The sequence below is a fragment of the Oratosquilla oratoria genome, chromosome 39, assembly GCF_046742065.1.
Source record: "Oratosquilla oratoria isolate Oo_2021 chromosome 39, ASM4674206v1, whole genome shotgun sequence".
Classification (NCBI taxonomy): domain Eukaryota; kingdom Metazoa; phylum Arthropoda; class Malacostraca; order Stomatopoda; family Squillidae; genus Oratosquilla; species Oratosquilla oratoria.
In genome coordinates, this window is record NC_134815.1 from 35333989 (window position 1) to 35360075 (window position 26087).

The window sequence follows — 26087 nt, forward strand, 5'->3', positions numbered from 1 at the left end:
CTACATTCTACCTCCACCTTCACTCCACCTTTTCCTGCCACATTTGCACTCAAGTATCTAAAACTATCCACTTCCTCCAGTCGCTCTCCCTTAATGCTCACTTCCAGTCTGCTGCCACTTTCACCCCTTGTACATCTCATTACCTTACTTTTACCCACATTTATCTTCAGCTTTCTTCTATCACATACTCTCCCAAACTCTGTCACCAACTTCCTCAATCCCTCCTCCAATCCTGCCACAAGCACAGTGTCGTCCGCAGACAAAAGCTGGCTCACCTCCCACTTTTCTCCATTTTTTTAACCATCTCCAATCCCTGACCCACTACCCTTGCATTTACCTCTCGCACTACCCCATCCATGTACAAGTTGAACAGCCAGGGCGACATAACACATCCTTGACGAAGTCCCACCTTTACCTCGAACCACTCACTCTCTCCATTTCTAATCCTGACACAAGCTCTACTACTCTCATAAAAACTCTTGACAGCTCCTAGAAGCTTTCCTCCTATCCCATATATCTGCATAACCTCCCACAGTGCCTTTCATAAGCTTTTTTCAGATCCATAAAAGCCCAAAAAACATCCTTCCCCTTTCCTATAGCTTTCTCACATATCTGTCTTACCACAAAGATCTGATCTACATAACCTCTACCCATCCTAAATCCACACTGTTCCTCACCAATTACTCCCTCTGTTCCTCTCCTAATCCTCTCAATCAAGATCCTCCCATAAGCCTTCCCAACTACACTTAACAAGCTAATCCCTCTGAAACTACTACATTCACACTTGTCCCCTCTTCCCTTGTAAAGTGGAACTATACAGGCACTCCTCCAGTCCTCCGGCACTCTACCCTCTCTCCAGCAAACATTAAATAACCCCACCAGCCAGTCCATCATCACTGTACCTCCTTTTTTAGACATTGTGCATGGCATCCATCCAGACCAGGTGCCTTACCTGCTTTCATCATCTTAACAACTCCCTTCACCTCATCCTTCCTTATTTCTCCTCCATTTTTCTCACTCATCACGGTCATTTTCTTAGCATTTCCCACTGCAACTATCTTTCCCTCCCTATCCTCCTTCACATTTAGCAACTCCCTAAAATATTCTGCCCATCTTCCCCTTACTGCCTTCTCTTCCATTATCATCTCTCCATCTGCACCTTTTACCTTTTCTTCTCTACTTGATTCGCCTCCTCTTCCTCTCTTAATTTCTTTCCAAAACATCTTTTTATTACTTTCAAAATTTTCTGTCATACTCTTACCCCATTTCACATCTGCTCTCCTTTTTGCCTCCTTTACCTTTTGTTTTACTTCTCTTTTCTTTTCTTTGCACCTCTCATATGACTCCCTTGTCCTATTTTGTAACCAATCTGTGAAAGCTCGCTTCTTCTCTTCTACAAGCTTCTTTGTTTCCTCATCCCACCACTCACTTAATCAGAATTCCCGTCAGCTTGTCCTGTCATGATGGTACCAACTGCTTCTTCCTCTACAATCTCATAAATTCCTTCAAGACATTGATATGCATTTGTAGCACTCCTGATGTCCTCATTGGATTTTTCAGTGAATAATTATGACCCTTCTTTCTCTCAAGTACCTTGAATGGTCCCTCATATTTTGGATGCTATGAGGTCTTCTGAGGAGATAACACAAGTACATAATCCCCAATCTAGCTTCCTTCTAAGTGCCTTTCTATTATAATAATCTTTGTAAGAGTCTTGAGACTATTCAAAATTTCTTTTTGCTATCTGCCTAATCTCCCTCAATTTTTCAAAGTTAGTACCAACTAGGTTTGTGTAAGGGGTACTTCCTTCTGGATTTCTCAATAACATTACTTCATACAATAATGCAAGGGGTTTTCACAGGGTTCTACCGAACATCAGGTACATACATATACCAAGGCTTTTTCCCCCTTACTAGGGAGGTAGCCAAAAAGGAAAAGGCATAAAATCATAAAAAGGCATACATAAAAATCATAAAAGGCATACATCAGGTAAAAAAGAGAAAATCCTAGACCCTTGTGTACAGTTATTCTAGTGGCATATAACAGCAAGTCTATGCCTTCATCCCAATCCTTCTCAAATTCCAAAACAAAGACCCTAATCATGCATTGGGGGTGATGTGCTGCTGTGATTACATGTTTTATGTTGAAACCTTCCGGGCCCCTTTGAATATCCCACTTAAAATGTTAGTGCCTTTATCACTTTGTACCTCCTGAGGCATACCCATCTTACTAAAATAAGACATTAAGGCCTTGGTGATTGTTCTGGCTTTTATGTTTAGAAAGGGTATTGCTTTAGCAAACTGTGTGGCTTGACACATTATGGTTATAAGATTTTGTTTTTGGGAGAGGTCCTACACAGTGAACAACAATGCTACTGAAAGGTTCCTCAATGACAGGAACTTGACACATGGGTACATTCCTGGGTGTGTCATTTGGCTTCCCAGTCACTTGACACACAGTGACAACTGGGGCCAGAAGAAATGCATCAAGATTAATTGTCTAATTTTAGTGATTCCATGGTGGGCACATGAAATCTTGTGAGCTAGCCTCACAATCTTCTCTTGCAGCACTTGGGATATGATTATTTGGGTAACAGTGTCACCTCCTACCTTTTCTGGTGCCTTGTATTTTCTCAGAAGTACACCATCTTCCATGACGAACTTGGTCTTGCTGTACTTCCCTTCTTCCTGCTCCTCCTCAACTGCTTGGCATACTTCCTCCAGCTCTGGTTCATCCTGCTGTAGTCAGAGGAGTTCCTCCTTCTCAATGGCCATCTCACAAATCACCTCCTCTGCTAGGATGTCATCTCCTTGGCCTCCTCCTACATCTTCCTTCCTCACCAAGTTTGTTTTGTGACTCCTTTGGGACCACATCTGCAGTGTCTTCTTCAAAAAGTGGGTTCAGGTTGTCATCACCATTTATCTTCCTCTCGTGCTTTCTTGGCCTGGTACCTGGTAATGATGGCCACCGGGTTGGCCATGTCAGCTTTGTCTATGTGTGTCTGTCTGGTTATGGGGTCATCTACTGTCTTGAGTCTAACCTGGACTATCTTGCCTACATCATTCCCAAGGAGAAAGTCTATTCCTTTTACTGGAAGTTCCACTACTCCTACTTCAACGCTCGCTGTCTGGCCATCTATCTCAAGTAATACCTTAACTATGGGAACCACCAAAATCTGTGTGAGAACATGCTTGAACAGATTGCTCCCGAGGCAGCGTTCTTCAGTAGTGATGAGGCACATTTTCACCTCTGTGTGGCTGTAAATAAGCAAAATTTCCGTTACTGGGCTGAAAATAACCCCCAAATTATCCAGGAAAGACCACTACATTCCCCTAAACTTACGGCGTGGTGTGCCATCTCACAATTTGGTGTGATAGGCCCATACTTCTTTGAGGAGGACGGAGTAACTGTGACCGTGAATTCCAAACGCTATGTTACAATGTTGCAAAATTTCCTGCAGCCCAGAATGGAAGAGATTGTTGAAAATGAAGGATTGGGGGGACGTGTGGTTCCAGCAGGATGGGGCTACAGCTCACACAGCCCGAATTTCACTCAATGTTTTGAGAAACATGTTTCCCGGACGTCTGGTTTCTGCACGGTCACCTGATTTGAGCATTTGCGACTTCTTTCTTTGGGGACATCTGAAAGAAAAGGTGTTCAAAAGTCGCCCTCACACCCTACCACAGCTAAGGGAGTGGATTATTGAAGAGGTTAATGCCATACCCTGCAGTATGTGTGAACATAAGGATTTTAAATGGTATGTTATGCTAACCTCGAATTTAATAAACTTTATTCTCTGTGGGAGGTTATGCAGATATACGGGATAGGAGGAAAGCTTCTGGGAGCTGTCAAGAGTTTTTATGAGAGTAGTAGAGCTTGTGTCAGGATTGGAAATGGAGAGAGTGAGTGGTTCGAGGTAAAGATGGGACTTCATCAAGGATGCGTTATGTCGCCCTGGCTGTTCAACTTATACATGGATGGGGTAGTGCAAGAGGTAAATGCAAGGGTAGTGGGCAAGGGACTAGAGATGGTTAAAGAAAATGGAGAAAAGTGGGAGGTGAGCCAGCTGTTGTTTGTGGACGACACTGCGCTTGTGGCAGGATCGGAGGAGGGATTGAGGAAGTTGGTGGCAGAGTTTGGGAGAGTATGTGATAGAAGAAAGCTAAAGATAAATGTGGGTAAAAGTAAGGTGATGAGATGTACAAGGGGTGAAAGTGGCAGTAGACTGGAAGTGAGCATTAAGGGAGAGCAACTGGAGGTGCAAATGTGGCAGGGAAAGGTGGAGTGAAGGTGGAGGTAGAATGTAGATTGAGAGAAGCGAGTAAATGCCTTGGTGGATTAAAGAGTGTAATGAGGAATAGACATTTGATAATGGATGCTAAGAGGAGACTGTATGAAGGAGTGATTGTGCCAACAGCACTGTATGGGGCAGAAACATGGAACATAAGAGAAGAAGAGAGAAGGAGTTTGAATGTGTTTGAGATGAGGTGTCTGAGAAGTATGATGGGGGTTACTAGGCTAGATAGAGTGAGAAATGAGGAGGTGAGGAGGAGAACAGGGGTGGAAAAGGAGCTGGGAGATAGGGTTGATGAAAGAATATTAGGATGGTTTGGACACATGGAAAGAATGAGTGAAGAAAGACTAGTAAAAGAGGTGTGGAAGGCAGATGTGGAGGGAGTGAACATGAGGGGACGTCCTAGGATGAGGTGGATGGATGAGGTGAAGGGGGCTTTGGGGAAGAAGGGAATGTCAGTTGAGGAAGGACGGGAGAGGACAGAAGACGGGTGAATGGAGAATGGTTGTATATGGATGATGTTGTGATTGCATGAGGTGGAATGGGCAGGGGGATGCGGGGTGTGGTAGTATGTGTGAGCAAATTTTGATGCAGCCTGAAGGGATTTCTCCCCGTCTTCTCATTTTATGCAATGGGGGGATGGAGAGGGGGTGTCACCGATTTAATGAAGCAGCCTTGCTGTGGATGTGCTGTGTCTTGCGGCATTGCTTCTGACCCAGAGCAGTGGACAAGGTGCAGGGATGACCCGTCATTCAGGAGGTGCTAAGATACGAGGAAGGGTGGAGGGGTGTGGAGTGTATTCAGGGATGGAATGGGTGGGAATGATTTTATGCCTTTTTCTTTTTGGCTACCCCCCTTGTAAGGGGGAAGAAGCCTTGGTATATGTATGTATGTATTCTCTATGTACCTCCATTACTTTTTTATATCTCCTCAAGTCTGTTCAATCAGTTCTGCCGCACCCTGTATTTCCCACATCTGATCTACAGGCTTTTCACTTAATTTTGCCTCCCAGTCTGTATGCCGAAGCTCCTGATGTAGTCCTATGAACTGAACTTTACTGAAATCAGGCATTTTAGATACACACCTATCTATTCTAAAAAATTTTGCAGATTAAATATAAGTTGTGATTGCTACTTGCAATAGTTTCACTAACTTCTACATAAGTTATCATGCTTTTGTGGCTAATGATCAATAGGTAGAGTAATTTTCCATGTCTTGTAGGGTCTTTTATGTGCTGAACTAAGTAACTCACCAAAAAAATCTATCCGTCAACTACCTATTTTGCCTGGTAAGAGGGTCGTCTCATCAATGTTGGCAAAATTGAAATCATCCATTATCAGTAAGTCCCAATTGCAGAAACTAAACAGTTCATGAAACAACAGTTTATTGTCTGTTACTGATAGTGTTTTTGGTCCATATATTACACCTACATTCATCTATTGCAGATAACTGTTGAGGATGCAACACCTCACCCCCATACTATATTACACCTTATGGAAGACTGCATTGTACACAATTACACACACCAACAACACAGAATACATTCTATAAAGGATTTGTGGGAAAACCCCATACCTGCCTGTTCCTCAGGGAGATGGGACTGCTCAGCTAGACAATCTAGGGAATGACAACAACAACAACAGTTGCACTAATTTTGAGTGCAATTTGACTACCAATTACATTCCATGTGGGAATGATAAATCATGCTAAGTCCACTGGGAAGTGACTTAGATCTACAACAACCATTATTTCTCTCCATTGGGTTGGCTGGTATTCAGTGTGAACACCCTGCTGGGTGGGAGAGTTTGTGGTCAGGATGTCACACAAGTGAAAATGTATGTGGGTGACAGTGAGTTGGAAAAATATAGACTATGGTGATGACCTGTCACATGAAAGGGATGCATCAAGGATGAATTGGTAGTATTGTTAGAGCAATGTTCACATTGTTTATGCAGAAGTGAAAGGTTTATGTATGGTGATACTGAAATAGGCCAGAGTGTCCCTCACCTGTGTTTAACCAACTTGCTTTGCAGGTAATGGTATTCATGTTGAAAGCAACACTAAAGATTCTGTCTGTATATCAAAAGGTTTCTCCCCCCTTATGAGGAAGGTAGTCAGCCAAGGCATGCAACCACCCCTACTTATGCCGCTCCCATCCATCACATTGACAATAAAATATTTCAATGAAATAAGGAGACAGTTTGTAATCAGTCATACCAAACATTCACATTTATTGTATTGAAATAAGAAACTAATATATCCATAGATATGTACTAGGAATTTCTATCTAACTGTTGTTTTTTCAATGTATTGTTTCTCATGTTTTACTACATCTGAAAAAATTCTATTTACAGGTGTAAAGGAAAAGTGTACCATTTTAGAATCTACAGTAACACGATAAACAATGAAAAAGTGTATACTTTCAATTCAAGTTACTCAGAAGAAGAGCCAGCAAACTTAGACATGGGTTACTTCACTTCAATCTACAGCCTTATCACCTTTTACCAAGGCCACTACTTCACATACAAGACGAAAGAGGTTAGTAGGAAAGAAAAAAATGTAGACATTTAAATTCATTCAGAGAATTAATCAATATCAAGCAAAAAGCAAGGTAGAAAAGACAAAACATTACATAACATTATAGACAACACGACTTGAAAATCTTCTAGGCAAACTGTAAATAGTTTAGATGAAATAGTATTACCTTGCCATACTTTCTTGACCTTTATATTTACTGTATTTCTATGTAATCTAATTACAGTAGTACCTTTCACATAAAAGATTTCTACACACATACATATACCAAAGGCTTTTTCCCCCTTACATGGGGGGTAGCCAAAAAGAAAAAGGCATAGAAACCACTCCCACCCATTCCATTTCCTATATATTCCAATCGATGGAGTGGTTGGGAAATGTGGAGTTCCAGGAAAGAATCGTAGTGGAGAGTTGATGGTGGAAATGTGTCTAGAAAGAGAGATGATGATAGCAAATACAGTGTTTCGGAAGAAAGTCAAGCATAAGTACACATGGGAGAGGGTGGTGGAGGGAAAGGTGGTAGATAGAGCGCTAATGGATTATGTAGTGGTAAATAGGATTATGATAGGAAGAGTTAAGGATGTACATGTGCTAAGGAGAGAGGGTGGGGGAATATCAGATCATTTTTTGGTGGAAGGTAAGTTGAGAGGGGAGGATAGATGGAGAAAGAGGAAAGGGACAAAAGGTAGGGAGGTGCTTAGAGTGAACTCTTTGAATGAAAAGGAAAAGGAGAAGGAGTACGAAAAGAAGCTGAAGGAGGAGTGGGAGGGAGGGAAGGATAGAGTAAAGCTAGGTGTGGAGGAGGAATGGGGATGGTTCAAGGAGGGAGTCATAAAGTGTGCAAGGATGGTGTGTGGAACAAGAAGGACAGGAGGAAATAGAAGAAAGGGTAGTGAATGGTGGGATGAGGAAACAAAGAAGCTTGTAGAAGAGAAGAAGCGAGCTTTCACAGATTGGTTACAAAATAGGACGAGGGAGTCATATGAGAGGTACAAAGAAAAGAAAAGAGAAGTAAAACAAAAGGTAAAGGAGGCAAAGAGGAGAGCAGATGTGAAGTGGGGTAAGAGTATGACAGAAATTTTTGAAAGTAATAAAAAGATGTTTTGGAAAGAAATTAAGAGAGGAAGAGGAGGCGAATCAAGTAGAGAAGAAAAGGTAAAAGGTGCAGATGGAGAGATGATAATGGAAGAGAAGGCAGTAAGGGGAAGATGGGCAGAATATTTTAGGGAGTTGCTAAATGTGAAGGAGGATTAGGGAGGGAAAGATAGCTGCAGTGGGAAATACGAAGAAAATGAGAGTGATGAGTGAGGAGAATGGAGGAGAAATAAGGAAGGATGAGGTGAAGGGAGTTGTTAAGATGATGAAAACAGGTAAGGCGCCTGGTCTGGATGGATGCCATGCAGAATGTCTGAAAAAGGGAGGTACAGTGATGGTGGACTGGCTGGTGAGGTAATTTAATGTTTGCTGGAGAGAGGGTAGAGTGTCGGAGGACTGGAGGAGTGCCTGTATAGTTCCTCTTTACAAGGGAAAAGGGGATAAGTGTGAATGTAGTAGTTTCAGAGGGATTAGCTTGCAAAGTGTAGTAGGGAAGGCTTATGGGAGGATCTTGATTGAGAGGATTAGGAGAGGAACAGAAGGAGTAATTGGTGAGGAACAGTGTGGATTTAGGACAGGTAGAGGTTGTGTAAATCAGATCTTTGTGGTAAGACAGATATGTGAGAAAGCTATAGGAAAGGGGAAGGATGTTTTTTGGTCTTTTATGGATCTGGAAAAGGCTTATGATAGGGTAGACAGAAAGGCACTGTGGGAGGTACTGCAGATATACGGGATAGGAGGAAAGCTGTTGAGAGCAGTCAAGAGTTTTTATGAGAGTAGTAGAGCTTGTGTCAGGATTAGAAATGGAGAGAGTGAGTGGTTCGAGGTAAAGGTGGGACTTTGTCAAGGATGCGTTATGTTGCCCTGGCTGTTCAACTTATACATGGATGGGGTGGTGCGAGAGGTAAATGCAAGGGTAGTGGGTCAGGGATTGGAGATGGTTAAAGAAAATGGAGAAAAGTGGGAGGTGAGCCAGCTGTTGTTTGCGGATGACACTGCGCTTGTGGCAGGATTGGAGGGATTGAGGAAGTTGGTGGCAGAGTTTGGGAGAGTGTACGAGGGGTGAAAGTGGCAGTAGACTGGAAGTGAGCATTAAGGGAGAGCGACTGGAGGAAGTGGATAGTTTTAGATACTTGGGTGCAAATGTGGTAGGAAAAGGTGGAGTGAAGGTGGAGGTAGAATGTAGATTGAGAGAAGCGAGTAAATGCCTTGGTGGATTAAAGAGTGTAATGAGGAATAGACATTTGGGAATGGATGCTAAGGGGAGACTGTATGAAGGAGTGATTGTGCCAACAGCACTGTATGGGGCAGAAACATGGAACATAAGAGAAGAAGAGAGAAGGAGTTTGAATGTGTTTGAGATGAGGTATCTGAGAAGTATGATGGGGGTTACTAGGCTAGATAGAGTGAGAAATGAGGAGGTGAGGAAGAGAACAGGGGTGGAAAGGGAGCTGGGAGATAGGGTTGATGAAAGAATATTTGGATGGTTTGGACACATGGAAAGAATGAGTGAAGAAAGACTAGTAAAAGAAGTATGGAAGGCAGATGTGGAGGGAGTGAACATGAGGGGACATCCTAGGATGAGGTGGGTGGATGGGGTGAAGGGGGCTTTGGGGAAGAGGGGAATGTCAGTTGAGGAAGGATGGGAGAGGACAGAAGACAGGGGTGAATGGAGCATGGTTGTATATGGATGATGTTGTGATTGCATGAGTTGGAATGGGCGGGGGGATGGGGGGTGAGGTAGTATGTGTGAGCAAATTTTGATGCAGCCTGAAGGGATTTCTCCCCGTCTTCTCCTTTTATGCAATGGGGGGACGGAGAGGGGTGTCGCCGATTAAATGAAGCAGCCTTGCTGTGGATGTGCTATGTCTTGCGACACTGTTTCTGACCCAGGGCAGTGGACAAGGTGCAGGGATGACCCCTCATCCAGGAGGTGCTAAGATAAGAGGGAGGGTGGAGGGGTGTGGAGTGTATTCAGGGATGGAATGGGTGGAAATATTTTTATGCCTTTTCCTTTTTGGCTACCTCCCTTGTAAGGGGGAAAAAGCCTTGGTATATGTATGTATATATGTATATATTCCACTCCCCTCCACCCTCCTATCTTGGCACCTGGATAATGGGTCATCCCTGCATCCTGTCCACTGCCCTGGGTCAGAAGCAGTGTTGCAAGACACAGCACATCCACAGCAGGGGTTCTTATACTCATTCTTCTTTTTTATCTCATTTAAGCGGTTTACTCTAAGTACCTCCCTACCCTCTGCCCGTTTCCTCTTTCTCCACCTATTCTCCACTCTCAATTTACCTTCCACTAGAAAATGGTCTGATATTCCCCCACTCTCTCCCCTTAGGACATGTACGTCCTTAACTCATCGTCCCATATTCCTGGTCACCACTATATAGTCCATTAATGCTCTTTCTACCACCCTTCCATCCACCACACTCTCCCATGTGAACTTATGCTTGACTTTCTTCCTAAACACTGTATTTGCTATCATCAACTCTCTTTCAAGACACAGCTCCACCATCAATTCTCCACTACGATTTTTACCTGGAACTCCATACTTCTCAATCACTCCATCTATTGGTTCATTTCCTACCGTAGTGTTAAGGTCTCCCAATACAACTACATTGACATTTCTTCCTAATCCCTCTATGCACTCATTTATATCTACCCTAAAAGCCTCCCTTTCCTCTATGCTCTTCTCACCACCAGGCCCATACGCACTTACAAAAACTCACATCTCCCTTCCCAGCTTCACCTTCATTCACATCAACCTTGATGAAACCTCCTTCCACTCCACTACACGTTTATTTATCTCTTCACTTACTAGTATAGCCACCCCTTCTCTCCCTCGTCCACTCTTCACTCCAGAGTACCTTCCAGCTACACTCCCAAACTCACACTCACCCTTCCCGTTCATTTTAGTTTCACTCACAGCCAGCACATCCATCTTTCTTCTCACAAACATACTGCCTATCTCTGGTTGGAAAACTCCTAGACCCTCTTATGCCTTTTTTCTTTTTTTAGGAATGTTCCCTTTTGGGGCTATAGGTAGTAGGACTCCTAATCCCATCCCCTGTCCCATTTTTTGTCGTCTTTTACGACTCAAGTGGAAAGACTTGGTGGTAGCATTCTCTTTCCCTACCACAGGTTAGGGGAAAAAAGGAAGTGAATATTCATAGAAATGGTACAGGACAGTAACAAGGGACTGGGGGACAGCATAACGGAGGGACAGTCATAGTATAAAAGTGTCATCATTTCGCTATAAATGAACAGAGTTTTCCTCTATCACAGACAAAATGATGTGTGTCTCTGGTCCATAGGGGCACCCCATATAGACCGTAAAGTATCAACTGCACGCTACACTGCCACAATAAAATGCAGCCAATGCCCTTATATTGTGTTCATTTGCACCCTTCTTGCATATTCAGTTTTGTATTACTATTCATTCTTCCAAGTCAAAGGCCTTCTTTTAAACAAAGAGGTCTATTGTGTTTTATGATTTTCTCAGTTACAGTAAACTCTTATTATATTGGCCTAATTGGAGAGAAAGCATGGTTGATAAAGCCAAAAGTTTGATAAATATAATGGTCGGATTTCTCCCTCATATACCAAACTAGATTCAGTATATGAGGGGGAACTTTGGTATACCACTCACTGCCACCACTACCCACTAGTTTGCTCCCTCACTCACTGCCACCACCGCTGACTGAATGATCTGCCACATACACCAATCTTTGTTTGATATGTCAGTTGGATGGTCAGTAGGCCATATTCAATCAAATCAGCCATCCTGATCCACTGCTGAACAAAGGCCTCCTTCATAGCATTCCATGATTCATACAACCGTGCCAACCTCTGCCATGTCACTCCTGCAAACTTCTCAATCTTGTCTCTCCACCCCCTGTCTGGTCTCCCTCTTCCATGCTTCCCATGTTGTGGCATCCACTCAGTAACACACTTGCTCCATCATTCATCAGTCATTTGCACTAACTTACCTGCCCAATTCCACTTCCTCTCTTTCACTGCCTCTACAATATCTTTCACTCTAGTCTGCTCTCTCTCCCAAATTGCTCTCTTTTGGTCTTAACATTATTCCCATCATTGATCTCTCCATTCTCCTCTGTGCAGTACTTGACTTTTTTTCTATGGCTTTTGTCAGTTTCCAAGTCTCACACCCGTGAATTATTGCTGGCAGAATACATTGATTGTAAACTTTATATTTCAAACATAAAGGTAGAGAACTTCTCTGGATTTTATTATATTTACCAAACACTTTCCAACCAATTGTACATACATACATACATATACCAAGGCTCTTTCCCCCTTACAAGAGAGGTAGCCAAAAAGAAAATGGCATAAAACCATCCCCACCCATTTCATCCCTAAATGCACTCCTCCATCCTCCACCCTCCCTCTTATCTTAGCACCTCCTGGATGACGGGTCATCCCTGCACCTTGTCCACTGCCCTTGGTCAGAGGCAGTGTCGCAAGACACAGCACATCCACAGCAAGGCCGCTTCATTAAATTGGCGACCCCCCTCTCTATCCCCCCATGCAGAAAAGGAGAAGATGGGGAGAAATCCCTTCGGGCTGCGTCAATTTTTTCTCACACATACTACCTCACCAACCCATCACCTCACCCATTCCACCTCATGCATCACAACATCATCCATATACAACCATTCTCCATTCACCCCTGTCTTCTGTCCTTTCCTGTCCTTCCTCAACAGACATTCCCCTCTTCCCCAAAACCCCCTTCACCCCATCTGTCCATCTCATCCTAGGATGCCCCCTCATGTTCACTACCTCCAACCAATTGTAATAAGTCTTTTTATTTCATTATCATGATCTTTGGTCACTTTCACCATCTGGCCTAAATAATTATACTTTTCAACTTCTTCAAGACTCTCACCATTGATTATAATCTCTTTACTTTGAACATTTGTGTTGAACATTACTTTGGTTTTGGTCTTATTCATTTTTAAACCTACTTTGAGACTTTCCTTGTTCAGATCACTCAGCATATCTTGCAGGTCTTCTGCTCTTTCTGTAATAAGAATAATGTCATCCACAAATCTTAGGTGGTTCAAATATTCACCATTAATCTTTAAACCTTTCTTTTCCCAACTCAACCTTCTGAAAATCTCTTCCAAACAAGCTGTAAATAATTTGGGTGAAATTGTATCACCTTGCCGTACTCCTTTCTCAATCTTGATCTTTTCTGTATCTTTATGTAATCGAATTATAGCAGTACATTTTGCTTAAATCTTTTCTAAAACCCTTATGATCTGTTCATTTGTACCCTTATTGCGTAGTGAGTTTAGTATTGCTATTTGTTCTACCGAGTCAAAGGCCTTTTCGTCATCTACAAAAGCTAAACTGAGAGGTATAGTGTATTCTGTCATTTTCTCGATTAGTTGGTTCATTGCCTGCAAATGGTCTAGAGTCGAGTATCCACTCTTAAAGCCTGCTTGTTTTCTCGGTTGATTTCCATCTGATCTATGCCTGTTGTTGATAAGCTAGTTTAGTTCTACTCTTCCTATTTCGTCTCTCCTGCTTTTAATCTGCATGCTCCTTCTTCTTTTAATTAGGTCATTTGTAGCTTTGGAGTATTTGTTTTCTCTAATACTTTTTGTACTTCCTACTTTCTCTGCTGATTCCCTAAATTCAAATTCATATTTTTGATGGTTGACACCTTGACATGGTGGATAGGCTTGAGAATCTTAATGACTACAAAAGCCATGTCGATAGAGAGGAAATCTCTGCAGGGTCACCCATATCTAACATGTTTTGTAAGAAAGATCAGACAAAGAGCAGCTCACAGTTGCAGGACCCACTGCTAACTGGCACATCCCTGATGGCAAACAGGGAAATTCCCCATAGATATATGGGGTACCGTCATAATGACAGTGTGGACCATTGGGAGCCCTATAGATGTATAGGGCTTCACTGAATATAATGAATAAGGTGACACCAGAGAAATATCTCACCAGAAACTAGTTAGCACGGAGGTGAGATTACTGCCAAAAGCCCTTCATAGCAACCATGAACAGTAGAACCAAAACAAAATTGGGTGTTCCTGTTGGATCATCATCTCCTGAAGGTCCAACTGCATTGCCACATGTGCTTATGGGCAGTGTGCCACTGATTGTGAGTAAGCACTGTCCAAGCAGATCCAAGTCTTGGACATTAAACAATATGAAGAAAATGAAGATCTATATTTACAATGTAAGAACTCTCTCAGAAGACCACAGGCTGGAGAGTTTAATGGAAGAACTAGACAACATCAAGTGGGACATCATAGGACTAGATGGATTTGGAAGAGCGGAAGAAAAGCTGATACAATTACAAGTTGGTCACCACCTTTTCTACTATAGACGTAAGGACAAAGAAAGGTCTAGTGGAGTAGGATTCTTGATAAACTGAGAGGTTCCTGGTAATGTAATCAAGTTCAGTAGTTTATCAGACAGGGTAGCTTGTATTGTGATTAGGCTATGTAAAAGGTACATATATATATACCAAAGGCTTTTTTTTTTCCCTTACAAAGGAGGTAGCCAGAAAACAAAGATAGCAAATACAGTGTTTTGGAAGAAAGTCAAGCATAAGTACACATGGGAGAGGGTGGTGGATGGAAGGGTGGTAGAGTGTTAATGGACTATATAGTGGTAACCAGGAGTATAGTGGGAAAAGTTAGGATGTACATGTTCTAAGGGGAGAGAGTGGGGGAATATCAAATCATTTTCTGGTGGAAGGTAAGTTGAGAGTGGAGGATAGATGGAGAAATAGGAAAAGGGCAGAAGTTAGGGGGATGCTTAGAGTGAACTGCTTAAATGAGAAAGAAGAGGAGTATAAAAAGAAGCTGAGAGAGGAGTGGAAGGGACTGAAGGATAGATTAGAACTAGAAGTGGAGGAGGAATGGGGATGGTTCAAGGAGGTTGTCATAAGGTGTGCAAAGATGGTGTGTGGAACTAGGAGGATGGGAGGAAATAGAAGGAAGGGTAGTGAGTGGTGGGATGAGGAAGCAAAGAAATGTGTAGAAGAGAAGAAGCAGGCTTTCATAGATTGGTTACAGATTAGGACGAGGGAATCATATGAGAGGTACAAAGTAAAGAGAAGAGAAGTAAAACATAAGATAAAGGAGGCAAAGAGGAGAGTAGATGAGAAGTGGGGTAAGAGTATGACAGAAAATTTTGAAAGTAATAAAAAAAATTTTTGGAAGGAAATTAAGAGAGGAATAGGAGGCGATCAAATAGAGAAGAAAAGGTAAAAGGTGCAAATGGAGAGATGATAATGGAAGAGAAGACAGTGAGAGGAATGTGGGCAGAGTATTTTAGGGAGTTGCTAAATGTGAAAGAGGATAGGAAAGGAAAGGTAGTTGCAGTGGGAAGTGCAAAGAAAATGACCGTGATAAGTGAGGAAAAATGGAGGAGAAATAAAGAAAGATGAAGTGAAGGCAGCTGTTAAGATGATAAGACTAGGTAAGGTACCTGGGTTGAATGGATGCTATGCAGAATGTCTGAAAAAAGGAGGTACATTGATGGTGGACTGGCCAGTGAGGTTATTTAATGTTTGTTTAAGAGAGGGTAGAATGGCAGAGGACTGGAGGAGTGCCTGTATAGTTCCATTTTACAAAGCAAAAGGGGACAAGTGAGTGTAGTAGTTTGAGAGGGATCAGTTTAAGTGTAGTTGGGAAGGCTTATGGGAGGGTCTTGATTGAGAGGATTAGGAGAGGAAGAGAGGGATTAATTGGTGAGGAACAGTGTGGGTTTAGGACAGTTAGAGGTAGCGTAGATCAGATTTTTGTGGTAAGACAGATATGTGAGAAAGCAATAGGAAAAGGTAAGGATATATTTTGGGCTCTTATACACACATACATACATACATATACAAAAGGCTTTTTCCCCCTTACAAGGGAGGTAGCCAAAAAGAAAAAGTTATAACCATTCCCACCCATTCCATCCCAAATACACTCCACTCCCCTCCACCCTCCCTCTTATCTTGGCACCTCCTGGATGACGGGTCATCCCTGCACTCTTGTCCACTGTCCTGGGTCAGAGGCAGTGTCGCAAGACACAGCACATCCACAGCAAGGCCGCTTCATTAAATCAGCGACCCCCCCCCCCTCTCCATGAGGGTTGTGGAGACTCCGACTCTAACTCCAACTCCTAGAATTCCTAGGATGCCGACTCTGACTCCGATTCTGACTCCGACTCCTTTGATTCCTCCAACTCCAGACTCTGACTCTGACTCCGACACCTGACTCCAACTCCCAACTCCTTAACTCCTTGACCCCTATGTGGAAATCTATTCTGCAGATCCATATACCAGCCTCCCACACCTATTCAGCAAGCATTTTATAAATATGTTTCATGTATGTTATTTTAAGTAAAACATTCACTTGTATGATAAATATACTCACATATACACTCACCCAGCTCTATATATATATATGCACACAATCACGTATATTCGTATAAACATATATATATATTAAATATATAATGGTATTATTTATGCTCATGATCATCTACCAGCTTATGAGCACTTTCAAATCTGTCATGGCAGAGTTGCCACTTCAAGCTATATATTTTCTTTTTCCTTTGTCCCCCTCCCCTCCGCCCCCCCAAAAAATCATCTGTTATTTCATTTGTCCATTCTCATAAACCTTCTATCACAATATTAGGAAAAATGTGACAAATCATATTGAGGAAAGGTTAATGGAGGATGCCCTACCTAGTACTTACTGCAGAATTAATTTCACCATGTTATCATAAAAACCAGGAATCAGTTCAGGAAAGAGAGAGACAACCTTCCCCTGTGCACACTTTTCATAGCTGCTGTTGTTCCTCCCCTTTTCAGTCATCACCAAATGCTGTGACATATGCTCTAATATCATTCCTATCTGGCCTCTGAGACTGGTCAAAGTTTATCTCAGGGCATTATCCCAGCATGACATAGCTCCTACAAAATAGTAAACCACACAAAAACACTTCCATTGACTTTTACATACATGAAGATGTACGTGCATAGTGCATATGTAGTGGATATTTACTATTGTCTACACTGTCATGTATGTGTGTACATGATGGAGTTCTAGATGTTAACATAATTTGAATTAATTAGACTGTCAACAAAGGTAAAGTAGCTAGTTTAAATTATTCAAAGATATCTCTGTCACTTGACATTTGACAAATTATTCAGGAATTTGAATTACTGATTATATTTATTGAATATTTATTAAAAATAGAAATACATTCCACTGGTTATAACTCCCATAGTATAGAATGAATTGCCTCCAAAAATAAAAGCAAAACCATACAAAAACTGCTAAATTGTGCAACTGGTAAAACCAAACAGGGAAACCATATTAAAAAAATAATTTTATTGGACTTAAAGAGCCGGAGTCGGATAAAAAAAATTCCGACTCCTAGTACTCTTAGAAATCCGACTCCGACTCCGACTCCCAGCTTAAACCTCCGACTCGCTCTGACTCCAACTCCGACTCTGCAAACCTGCTCTCCATCCCCTCATGCAGAAAAGGAGAAGATGGGGAGAAATCCTTTCAGGCTGCGTCAATTTTTTCTCACGCATACAACCTCACCCCCCCATCCCCCACCCATCCCACCTCATGCATCACAACATCATCCATACACAACCATTCTCCATTCACCCCTGTCTTCTGTCCTCTCCTGTCCTTCCTCAACAGACATTCCCCTCTTCCCCAGAACCCCTTTCACCCCATCCATCCATCTCATCCTAGGTCGTCTCCTCATGTCCACTCCCTCCACATCTGCTTTCCCTCCACATCTTTTACTAGTCTTTCTTCACTCATTCTTTCCATGTGTCCAAACCATCCCAATACTCTTTCATCAATCCTATCTCCCAACTCCCTTACCACCCCTGTTCTCCTCCTCACCTCCTCATTTCTCATTCTATCCATCTAGTAACCCCTATCATACTTCTCAGACACCTCATCTCAAACACATTCAAACTCCTTCTCTCTTCCTCTCTTATGTTCCATGTTTCTGCTCCATACAGTGCTGTTGGCACAATCACTCCTTCATACAATCTCCTCTTAGCATCCATTCCCAAATGTCTGTTCCTTATTACACTTTTCAATCCACCAAAGCATTTACTCGCTTCTCTCAATCTACATTCTACCTCCACCTCCACTCCACCCTTTCCTGCCATATTCGCACCCAAGTATCTAAAACTATCCACTTCCTCCAGTTGCTCTCCCTTAATGCTCACTTCCAGTCTGCTGCCACTTTCACCCCTTGTACATCTCATTACCTTACTTTTACCCACATATATCTTCAACTTTCCTCTTTTACACACTCTCCCAAACTCCATCTCCAACTTCCTCAATCCCTCCTCTGATCCTACTACAAGCGCAGTGTCGTCCGCAAACAACAGCTGGCTCACTTCCCACTTTTCTCCATTTTCTTTAAACATCTCCAATCCCTGACCCACCACCCTTGCATTTACCTCTCGCACCACCCCATCCATGTATAAGTTGAACAGCCAGGGCGACATAACACATCCCTGATGTAGTCCCACTTTTACCTCAAACCACTCTCTCCATTTCTAATCCTGACACAAGCTCTACTACTCTCGTAAAAACTCTTGACAGCTCCTAGAAGCTTTCCTTCTATCCCATATATCTGCAAGACCTCCCACAGTGCCTTCCTGTCTACCCTGACATAAGCCTTTTCCAGATCCATAAAAGCCAAAAAAAAAATCCTTATCTTTTCCTATAGCTTTCTCACATATCTGTCTTACCACAAAAATCTGATCTACGCTACCTCTACCCGTCCTAAATCCACACTGCTCCTCGCCAATCACTTCCTCTGTTCCTCTCCTAATCCTCTCAATCAAGATCCTCCCATAAGCCTTCCCAACTACACTTAATGAGCTAATCCCTCTGAAACTACTACACTCACATTTGTCCCCTTTTCCCTTGTAAAGTGGAACTATACAGGCACTCCTCCAGTCCTCTGGCACTCTACCCTCTCTCCAGCAAACATTAAATAACCTCACCAGCCAGTCCACCATCACTGTACCTCCTTTGTTTAGACATTGTGCATGGCATCCATCCAGACCAGGTGCCTTATCTGGTCTCATCATCTTAACAACTGCCTTCACTTCATCCTTCCTTATTTCTCCTCCATTTTCCTCACTCATCATGGTCATTTTCTTAGCATTTCCCACTGCAACTATCTTTCCCTCCCTATCCTCCTTCATATTTAGCAACTCCCTAAAATACTCTGCCCATCTTCTCCTTACTGCCTTCTCTTCCATTATCATCTCTCCATCTGCACCTTATACCTTTTCTTCTCTACTTGATTTGCCTCCTCTTCCTCTCTTAATTTCTTTCCAAAACATCTTTTTATTGCTTTCAAAATTGTCTGTCATATTCTTACCGCAGTTCACATCTGCTCTCCTCTTTGCCTCCTTTACCTTTTGCTTTACTTCTCTTTTATTTTCTTTGTACCTCTCATATGACTCCCTTGTCCTATTTTGTAACCAATCTGTGAAAGCTTGCTTCTTCTCTTCTACAACTGTCTTTGTATCCTCATCCCACCATTCACTACCCTTCATGGGCTTTTATGGATTTGGAAAAGACCTATGACAGTGTAGAGAGGAAGTCACTGTGGGAGGTATTGCAGATATATGGGACAGGAGGAAAGCTGTTAGAGCAGTCAAGAGTTTTTACGAGAGTAGTAGAACGTCTGGGGTATTGGCTGCATGTTATTGTGGCAAAGTAGCATGAAGTTGATACTTTAGGGTCTATATGGGACACCCCTATGGACCAGAGCCACACATAATTTTGTGATAGAGGAAAACTCTGTTCATAGAGAAATGATGACACTTTTATACTACAACTGTCCTTCCATTATGCTGTCCCCCAACCCCTTGTTACTGTCCTGTACCATTTCTCTAAATATTCATTTCCTTTTTTTGCTGACCCTGTGGTGGGGGAACACAATGCTACCACCAATTTTTTCCACTTGAGTCGTAAAAGGTGACAAAAAACAGGACAGGGGATGGGATTAGGAGTCCTACTACCTAAAGCCCCAAAAAGGGACATTCCTAAAAAGAAGAAAAGGCATAAGAGGATCTGTGAGTTTTCCAACCAGTACCCTAAGGTTTGGGTCTTTTAATGTGCGTGGATGTGGTACAGATGAGAGTAAAAGGGAAGAGATAGGCAGTATGTTTGTGAGAAGAAAGATAGATGTGCTGGATTTGAGTGAAACTAAAATGAAAGGAAAGGGCAACTGTGAGTTTGGGAGTGTAGCTGGGAGGTACTCAGGAGTGAAGAGGGGACGAGGGAGAGAAGGGGTGGCTATACTAGTAAGTGAAGAGATAAGCAAGCGGGTAGTGGAGTAGAAGGAGGTTTCATCAAGGTTGATGTGGATGAAGGTGAAGCTGGGAAAGGAGATGTGGGTTTTTGTAAGTGCGTATGGACCTGGTAGTGAGAAGAGCGTAGAGGAAAGGGAGGCTTTTTGGGTAGATATAAATGAATGCATAGAGGGATCAGGGAGAAATGTCAATGTAGTTGAATTGGGAGACCTTAATGCTAGGGTAGGAAATGAACCAATAGACTGGGAAGTATGGAGTTCCAGGTAAAAATTGTAGTGGAGAAATGATGGTGGAGATGTGTCTTGAGAGTTGATGATAGCAAATACAGTGTTTAGGAAGAAAGTCAAGCATAAGTACACATGGGGGAGGGTGTTGGATGGAAGGGTGGCAGATAGAGTGTTAATGGAGTATATAGTGGTGACCAGGAGTATGGTAAGAAGAGTTAACTCCTTCACTCTGGGCCAAAATCTCGCGGGTAGCATTAGCTGCCAGACGTGTGATGTTGTGTCATAATACTCGCATTATAAAAAATAAAGTCACCGCTGTATTAATTGTTTTCTCTTTCACCCATGAATTTTGATAACCATAGAAAATATGATGAAGCCAGTTTACAGAGTATGGGGGTCATGCAGGTACAACTACAATAAATATAATCAAGATGCCGATGTCGGCATCCTGCGTACCCACTTGCTCCTCATGACACCTACGTAGGCATCACCATATGGAAGGGGTTAAGGATGTACATGTTCTAAGGGGAGAGAGTGGGGGAATATCAGATCATTTTCTGGTGGAAGGTAAATTGAGAGTGGAGAATAGGTGGAGAAAGAGGAAAAGGGCAGAAGGTAGGGAGGTACTCAGAGTGAACTGCTTAAATGAGAAAAAAAAGGAGAATGAGTATAAAAAGAAGCTGAAAGAGGAGTGGGAGGGAGTAAAGGATAGAGTAGAACTAGGAATGGAGGAGGAATGGGGATGGTTCAAGGAGGGAGTCATAAGGTGTGCAAAGATGGTGTGTGGAACAAGGAGGGCAGGAGGAAATAGAAGGAAAGGTAGTGAGTGGTGGGATGAGGAAGCAAAGAAATGTGTAGAAGAGAAGAAGCAGGCATTCATAGATTGGCTACAAATTAGGACAAGGGAATCGTATGAGAGGTACTTAGTAAAGAGAAGGAAAGTTAAGCATAAGATTTAGGAAGCAAAGAGGAGAACGGAAGGTGGGCAGAGTATTTTAGGGAGTTGCTAAATGTGAAGGAGGATAGGGAGGGAAAGGTAGTTGCAGTGGGAAGTGATAAGAAAATGAGAGTGATGAGTGAGAAAAATGGAGGAGGAATAGGGAAGGATGAAGTGAAAGCAGCTGTTAAGATGATAAGAGCAGGTAAGGCACCTGGTCTGGATGGATGCCATGCAGAATATCTGAAGAAAGGAGGTACTGTTATGGTGGACTGGCTAGTAAGGTTATTTAATGTTTGTTTAATAGAGGGTAGAGTACTGGAGGAGTGCCTGTATAGTTCCGCTTTACAAAGGAAAGGGGGACAAGTGTGAATGTAGTAGTTTCAGAGGGATCAGCTTGTTGAGTGTAGTTGGGAAGGCTTATGGGAGGGTCTTGATTGAGAGGATTAGGAGAGGAACAGAGGGAGTAATTGGTGAGGAACAGTGTGGGTTTAGGACAGGTAGGGGTTGTGTAAATCAGAATTTTGTGGTAAGACAGATATGTGAGAAAGCAATAGGAAAAGGTAAGGATGTTTTTTGGGCTTTTATGGATCTGGAAAAGGCTTATGACACGGTAGACAGGAAGGCACTGTGGGAGGTACTGCAGATATATGGGATAGGAGGAAAGCTGTTAAGAGCAGTCAAGAGTTTTTATGAGAGTAGTAGAGCTTGCGTTAGGATTAGAAATGGAGAGAGTGAATGGTTTGAGGTAAAGGTGGGACTTCGTCAGGGATGTGTTATGTCGCCCTGGCTGTTCAATCTTTACCTGGATAGGGTGGTGCGAAAGTTGAATGCAAGGGTAGTGGGTCAGGGGTTGGAGATGATTAAAGAAAATGGAGAAAAGTGGGAGGTGAGCCAGTTGTTGTTTGCTGACGACACTGCGCTTGTAGCAGGATCAGAGGAGGGATTGAGGAAGTTAGTTACAGAGTTTGAGAAGGTGTGTGAAAGAAGGAAGCTGAAGATAAATGTGGGTAAAAGTAAGGTGATGAGATGTAAAAGGAGAGAGAGTGAAATCAGGCTGGAAGTGAGCATTAAGGGTGAAAGACTGGAGGAAGTGGATAGCTTTAGATGCTTGGGTGCAAATGTGGCAGGAAAGGGCGGAGTGGAGGTGGAGGTAATATGTAGATTGAGAGAAGCGAGTAAATGCTTTGGTGGACTGAAAAGTGTAATGAGGAATAGACATCTGGGAATGGATGATAAGAGGAGGTTATATGAAGGAGTGATTGTGCTAACAGCATTGTACGGGACAGAAACATGGAACATGAGAGAGGAAGAGAGAAGGAGTTTGAATGTGTTTGAGATGAGGTGTCTGAGAAGTATGATAGGGGTTACTAGATGGATAGAATGAGAAATAAGGAGGTGAGGAGGAGAACAGGGGTGGTAAGGGAGTTGGGAGATATGAGAAGTATGATAGGGGTTACTAGGCTGGATAGAGTGAGAAATGAGGAGGTGAGGTGGAGAACAGGGGTGGAAAGGGAACTGGGAGATAGGGTTGATGAAAGAGTATTAGGATGGTTTGGACACATGGAAAGAATGAGTGAAGAAAGATTAGTAAAAGAAGTGTGGAAGGTAGAGGTGGAAGGAGTAAATATGAGGGAGCGTCCTAGGATGAGATGGATGGATGGGGTGAAAGGGGCATTACAAAAGAGAGGAATGTCTGTGGAGAAAGGATGGGAGAGGACAGAAGATAGGGGTGAATGGAGAGGGGTTGTGTATAGATGATGCTGTGATGCATGAGGGGGAAGTGGGTGGGGGATGGGGGGTGAGGAAGTATGTATGAGAAAAAATTTGACGCAGCCTGAAGGGATTTCTCCCCGTCTTCTCCTTTTCTGCATAAGGGGACGGAGAGGGGGGGTCGCCGAATTTATGAAGCGGCCTTACTCTGGATGTGTTGTGTCTTCGGACACTGCTTCTGACCCAGGGCAGTGGACAGGATGCAGGGATGACCCGTCATCCAGGAGGTGACAAGATAAGAGGGAGGGAGGAGGGTGGAGGGGAGTGGAATATATAGGAAATGGAATGGGTTGGAGTGGTTTCTATGCCTTTTTCTTTTTGGCTACCCCCTGTGTAGGGGAAAAAAATCCTTTGGTATATGTATGTATGTAGTAGAGCATGTGTTAGGATTAGAAATGGAGAGAATGGATGGTTTGAGGTAAAGGTGAGACTTCGTCAGGGATGCGTTATGTTGCCCTGGCTGTTCAACTTGTACATGGATGGGGTGGTGCGAGAGGTAAATGCAAGGGTAGTGGATCAGGGATTGGAGATGTTTAAAGATAATTGAGAAAAGTGGGAAATAAGCCAGTTGTTGTTTGCTGGCAACACTGCACTTGTGGCAGGATCAGAGAAGGAATTGAGGAAGTTAGTGACAGAGTTTGGGAAGGTGTGTGAAAGAAGGAAGTTGAAGATAAATGTGGGTAAAAGTGAGGTGATGAGATGTACAAGGGGAGAGAGTGGCAGCAGACTGGAAGTATTATAAGAGAGAGACTGGAGGAAGTGGATAGTTTTAGATACTTGGGTGTGAATGTGGCAGGAAAGGGAGGAGCTGAGGTGGAGGTAGAATGTAGATTGTGAAGTGACTAAATGCCTTGGTGGATTAAAAAGTGTAATGAGAAATAAACATTTGGGAATGGATGCTAAGAGGCGATTGTATGAAGGAGTGATTGTGCCACCAGCTCAGTATGGGGCAGAAACATGGAACATAGGGAGGAAGAGAGGAGTTTGAATGTGTTTGAGATGAGGTGCCTGAGAAGTATGATAGGGGTTGCCAGGTGAGATAAAGTGAGAAATGAGGAGGTGAGGAGGAGAACAGGGGTGGAAAGTGAGTTGGGAGATAGTTGATGAAAGAGTATTAGGTTGGTTTGGACACATGGAAAGATTGAATGAAGAAAGATTAATAAAAGAGGTGTGGAAGGCTGAGGTGGAAAGTGTGAACATTAGGGGTCGAACGAAGATGAGATGGATGGATGGGGTAAAAAGGGCATTGGGAAAGAGGGGAATGTCTGTTGAGGAAGGACGGGAGAGGACATAATGGAGAATGGTTGTGTATGGATGATGCTTTGATGTATGAGGGGGAGTGGGTGGGGGATGTGGGTAAAGGTATGTATGAGAAATAAATTGACTCAGCCTGAAGGGATTTCTCCCCATCTTCTTTTCTGCATGAGGGGACGGAGAGGAGGGGGGTTGCCAATTTAATGAATTGGCCTTGCTGTGGATGTGTTGTCTCACAACACTGTTTCTGATCCAGGGCAGTGGACAAGATGCAGGGATGACCCATCATCCAGGAGGTGCCAAGACAAGAAGAAGGGAAGAGGGTAGAGGAGAGTGGAGTTTGTAGGGAATGGAATGGGTGGGAGTAGTTTCTATGCCTTTGTTTTTTGGCTACCTCCCTTATAAGGGGGAAAAAGCCTTTGGTATATGAATGTATGTATGTATGTATGTTAACTTGTGGAGGAAAGTATTGGTTTAGGCAGGGTTTGACTACCTCTACACCATTATTTGATGGTTGTAGTGTGGCAAAAATATCTTGCATTTCTTCACCCACGATATGCAAGAAAACACCTTTCCTTTGACTCACATCTCATATACCCATGGTGGCGAGATAATACTCAAATTTGGTGAGTCACCTCTTCCACGTTGTGTGCAAATGTAGCTGTTTCCATCTTGACCACAAATGACTGAGGAACTGTGACATCCAAACCGATCTTGTCCTATGTTGATTTGTGAGCTTGCCAAACCTCTTTGGTGCCAATCTCACATCCTGTATCCATGTCAGGATCATACCCCTGGGGTTTGCCTTCAGTCTACCTCATAGGGTGTTGCTTGGCTTCGTGGGGTCATTGCTCTGCCTCATGGGTTTGTCTCTTTACTCATTGCTAGCTTGTTAAGTTGATAAGGTACAGATGCTCCTCTACTTACGTTCATTCATTTAACGTTTTTTCGATTTTACGTTTGAACGGACTGTAAAAAAAAATTGTAAAAAAAAAAATTGTTTTTGAGTGAATTTTTTTAGTTTAGTGCGCTCTCCATAGTTCAAACGATACTTACGCATGATGCTGCGTCCATTGTTTACATTGCACAAACGACAGACTGAAAGTGCCTTGCCTCCTCCTCCTCCACCATCTCAATTTATGTTGCTTGAATTTAATTTATTTGAAATTAATGTTATTATTTTACAATGCTATGTGTATAATTAATGATTTAGGGGTGTTTTGTAAGATACGGTAATAGAATTTATGGATGTATAGTACAGTAACAACTTACGTTCATTTTCAACTTACGTTCGGCCGTTCGGAACGTAACTAAAACTAAAACGTAAGTTGAGGAGCGTCTGTATTCTCATTTACATCAATTGGTCAAACATACCTGTGGGTGAAGTGGATCTCTTTAGTTGTATGTGTAATAAATCAATCTCATCCTTGTCACCAGTTTGTCAAGTGGATTAGGTATTCTCATTTACATCAATTGGTCAAGCATACTTGTAGGTGAAGGAGATCTCATTAGTTGTATGCATAATGAATCAATCCCATCCTCTGTTGCAGATGTGGGGATTAAAAAAAAAATCCTGCTTTCTTGGTGGGTTTATATTTTGTTGCC

General features: G+C 42.7%; 2 protein-coding genes across 4 annotated transcripts in view; one reads left to right on the forward strand and one right to left on the reverse strand.

Annotated features, from left to right (window-relative positions):
* The window catches only part of LOC143020359 (uncharacterized), a 203972-nt gene that overhangs the window by 125354 nt on the left and 52531 nt on the right, over positions 1-26087 (reverse strand). The gene's annotated exons all lie outside the window — the stretch shown is intronic.
* Positions 1-26087, forward strand: part of sl (small wing phospholipase C gamma 1) — a 182958-nt gene that overhangs the window by 77238 nt on the left and 79633 nt on the right. For both annotated transcript variants that reach the window (XR_012965896.1, XM_076176720.1), the window contains exon 13: positions 6649-6832. Coding sequence is in view for 1 of the 2 variants with exons in the window: in XM_076176720.1 (XP_076032835.1) it covers positions 6649-6832 (184 nt within the window). In the remaining variant the exon portion in view is untranslated. The remainder of the gene's footprint in view (positions 1-6648; positions 6833-26087) is intronic.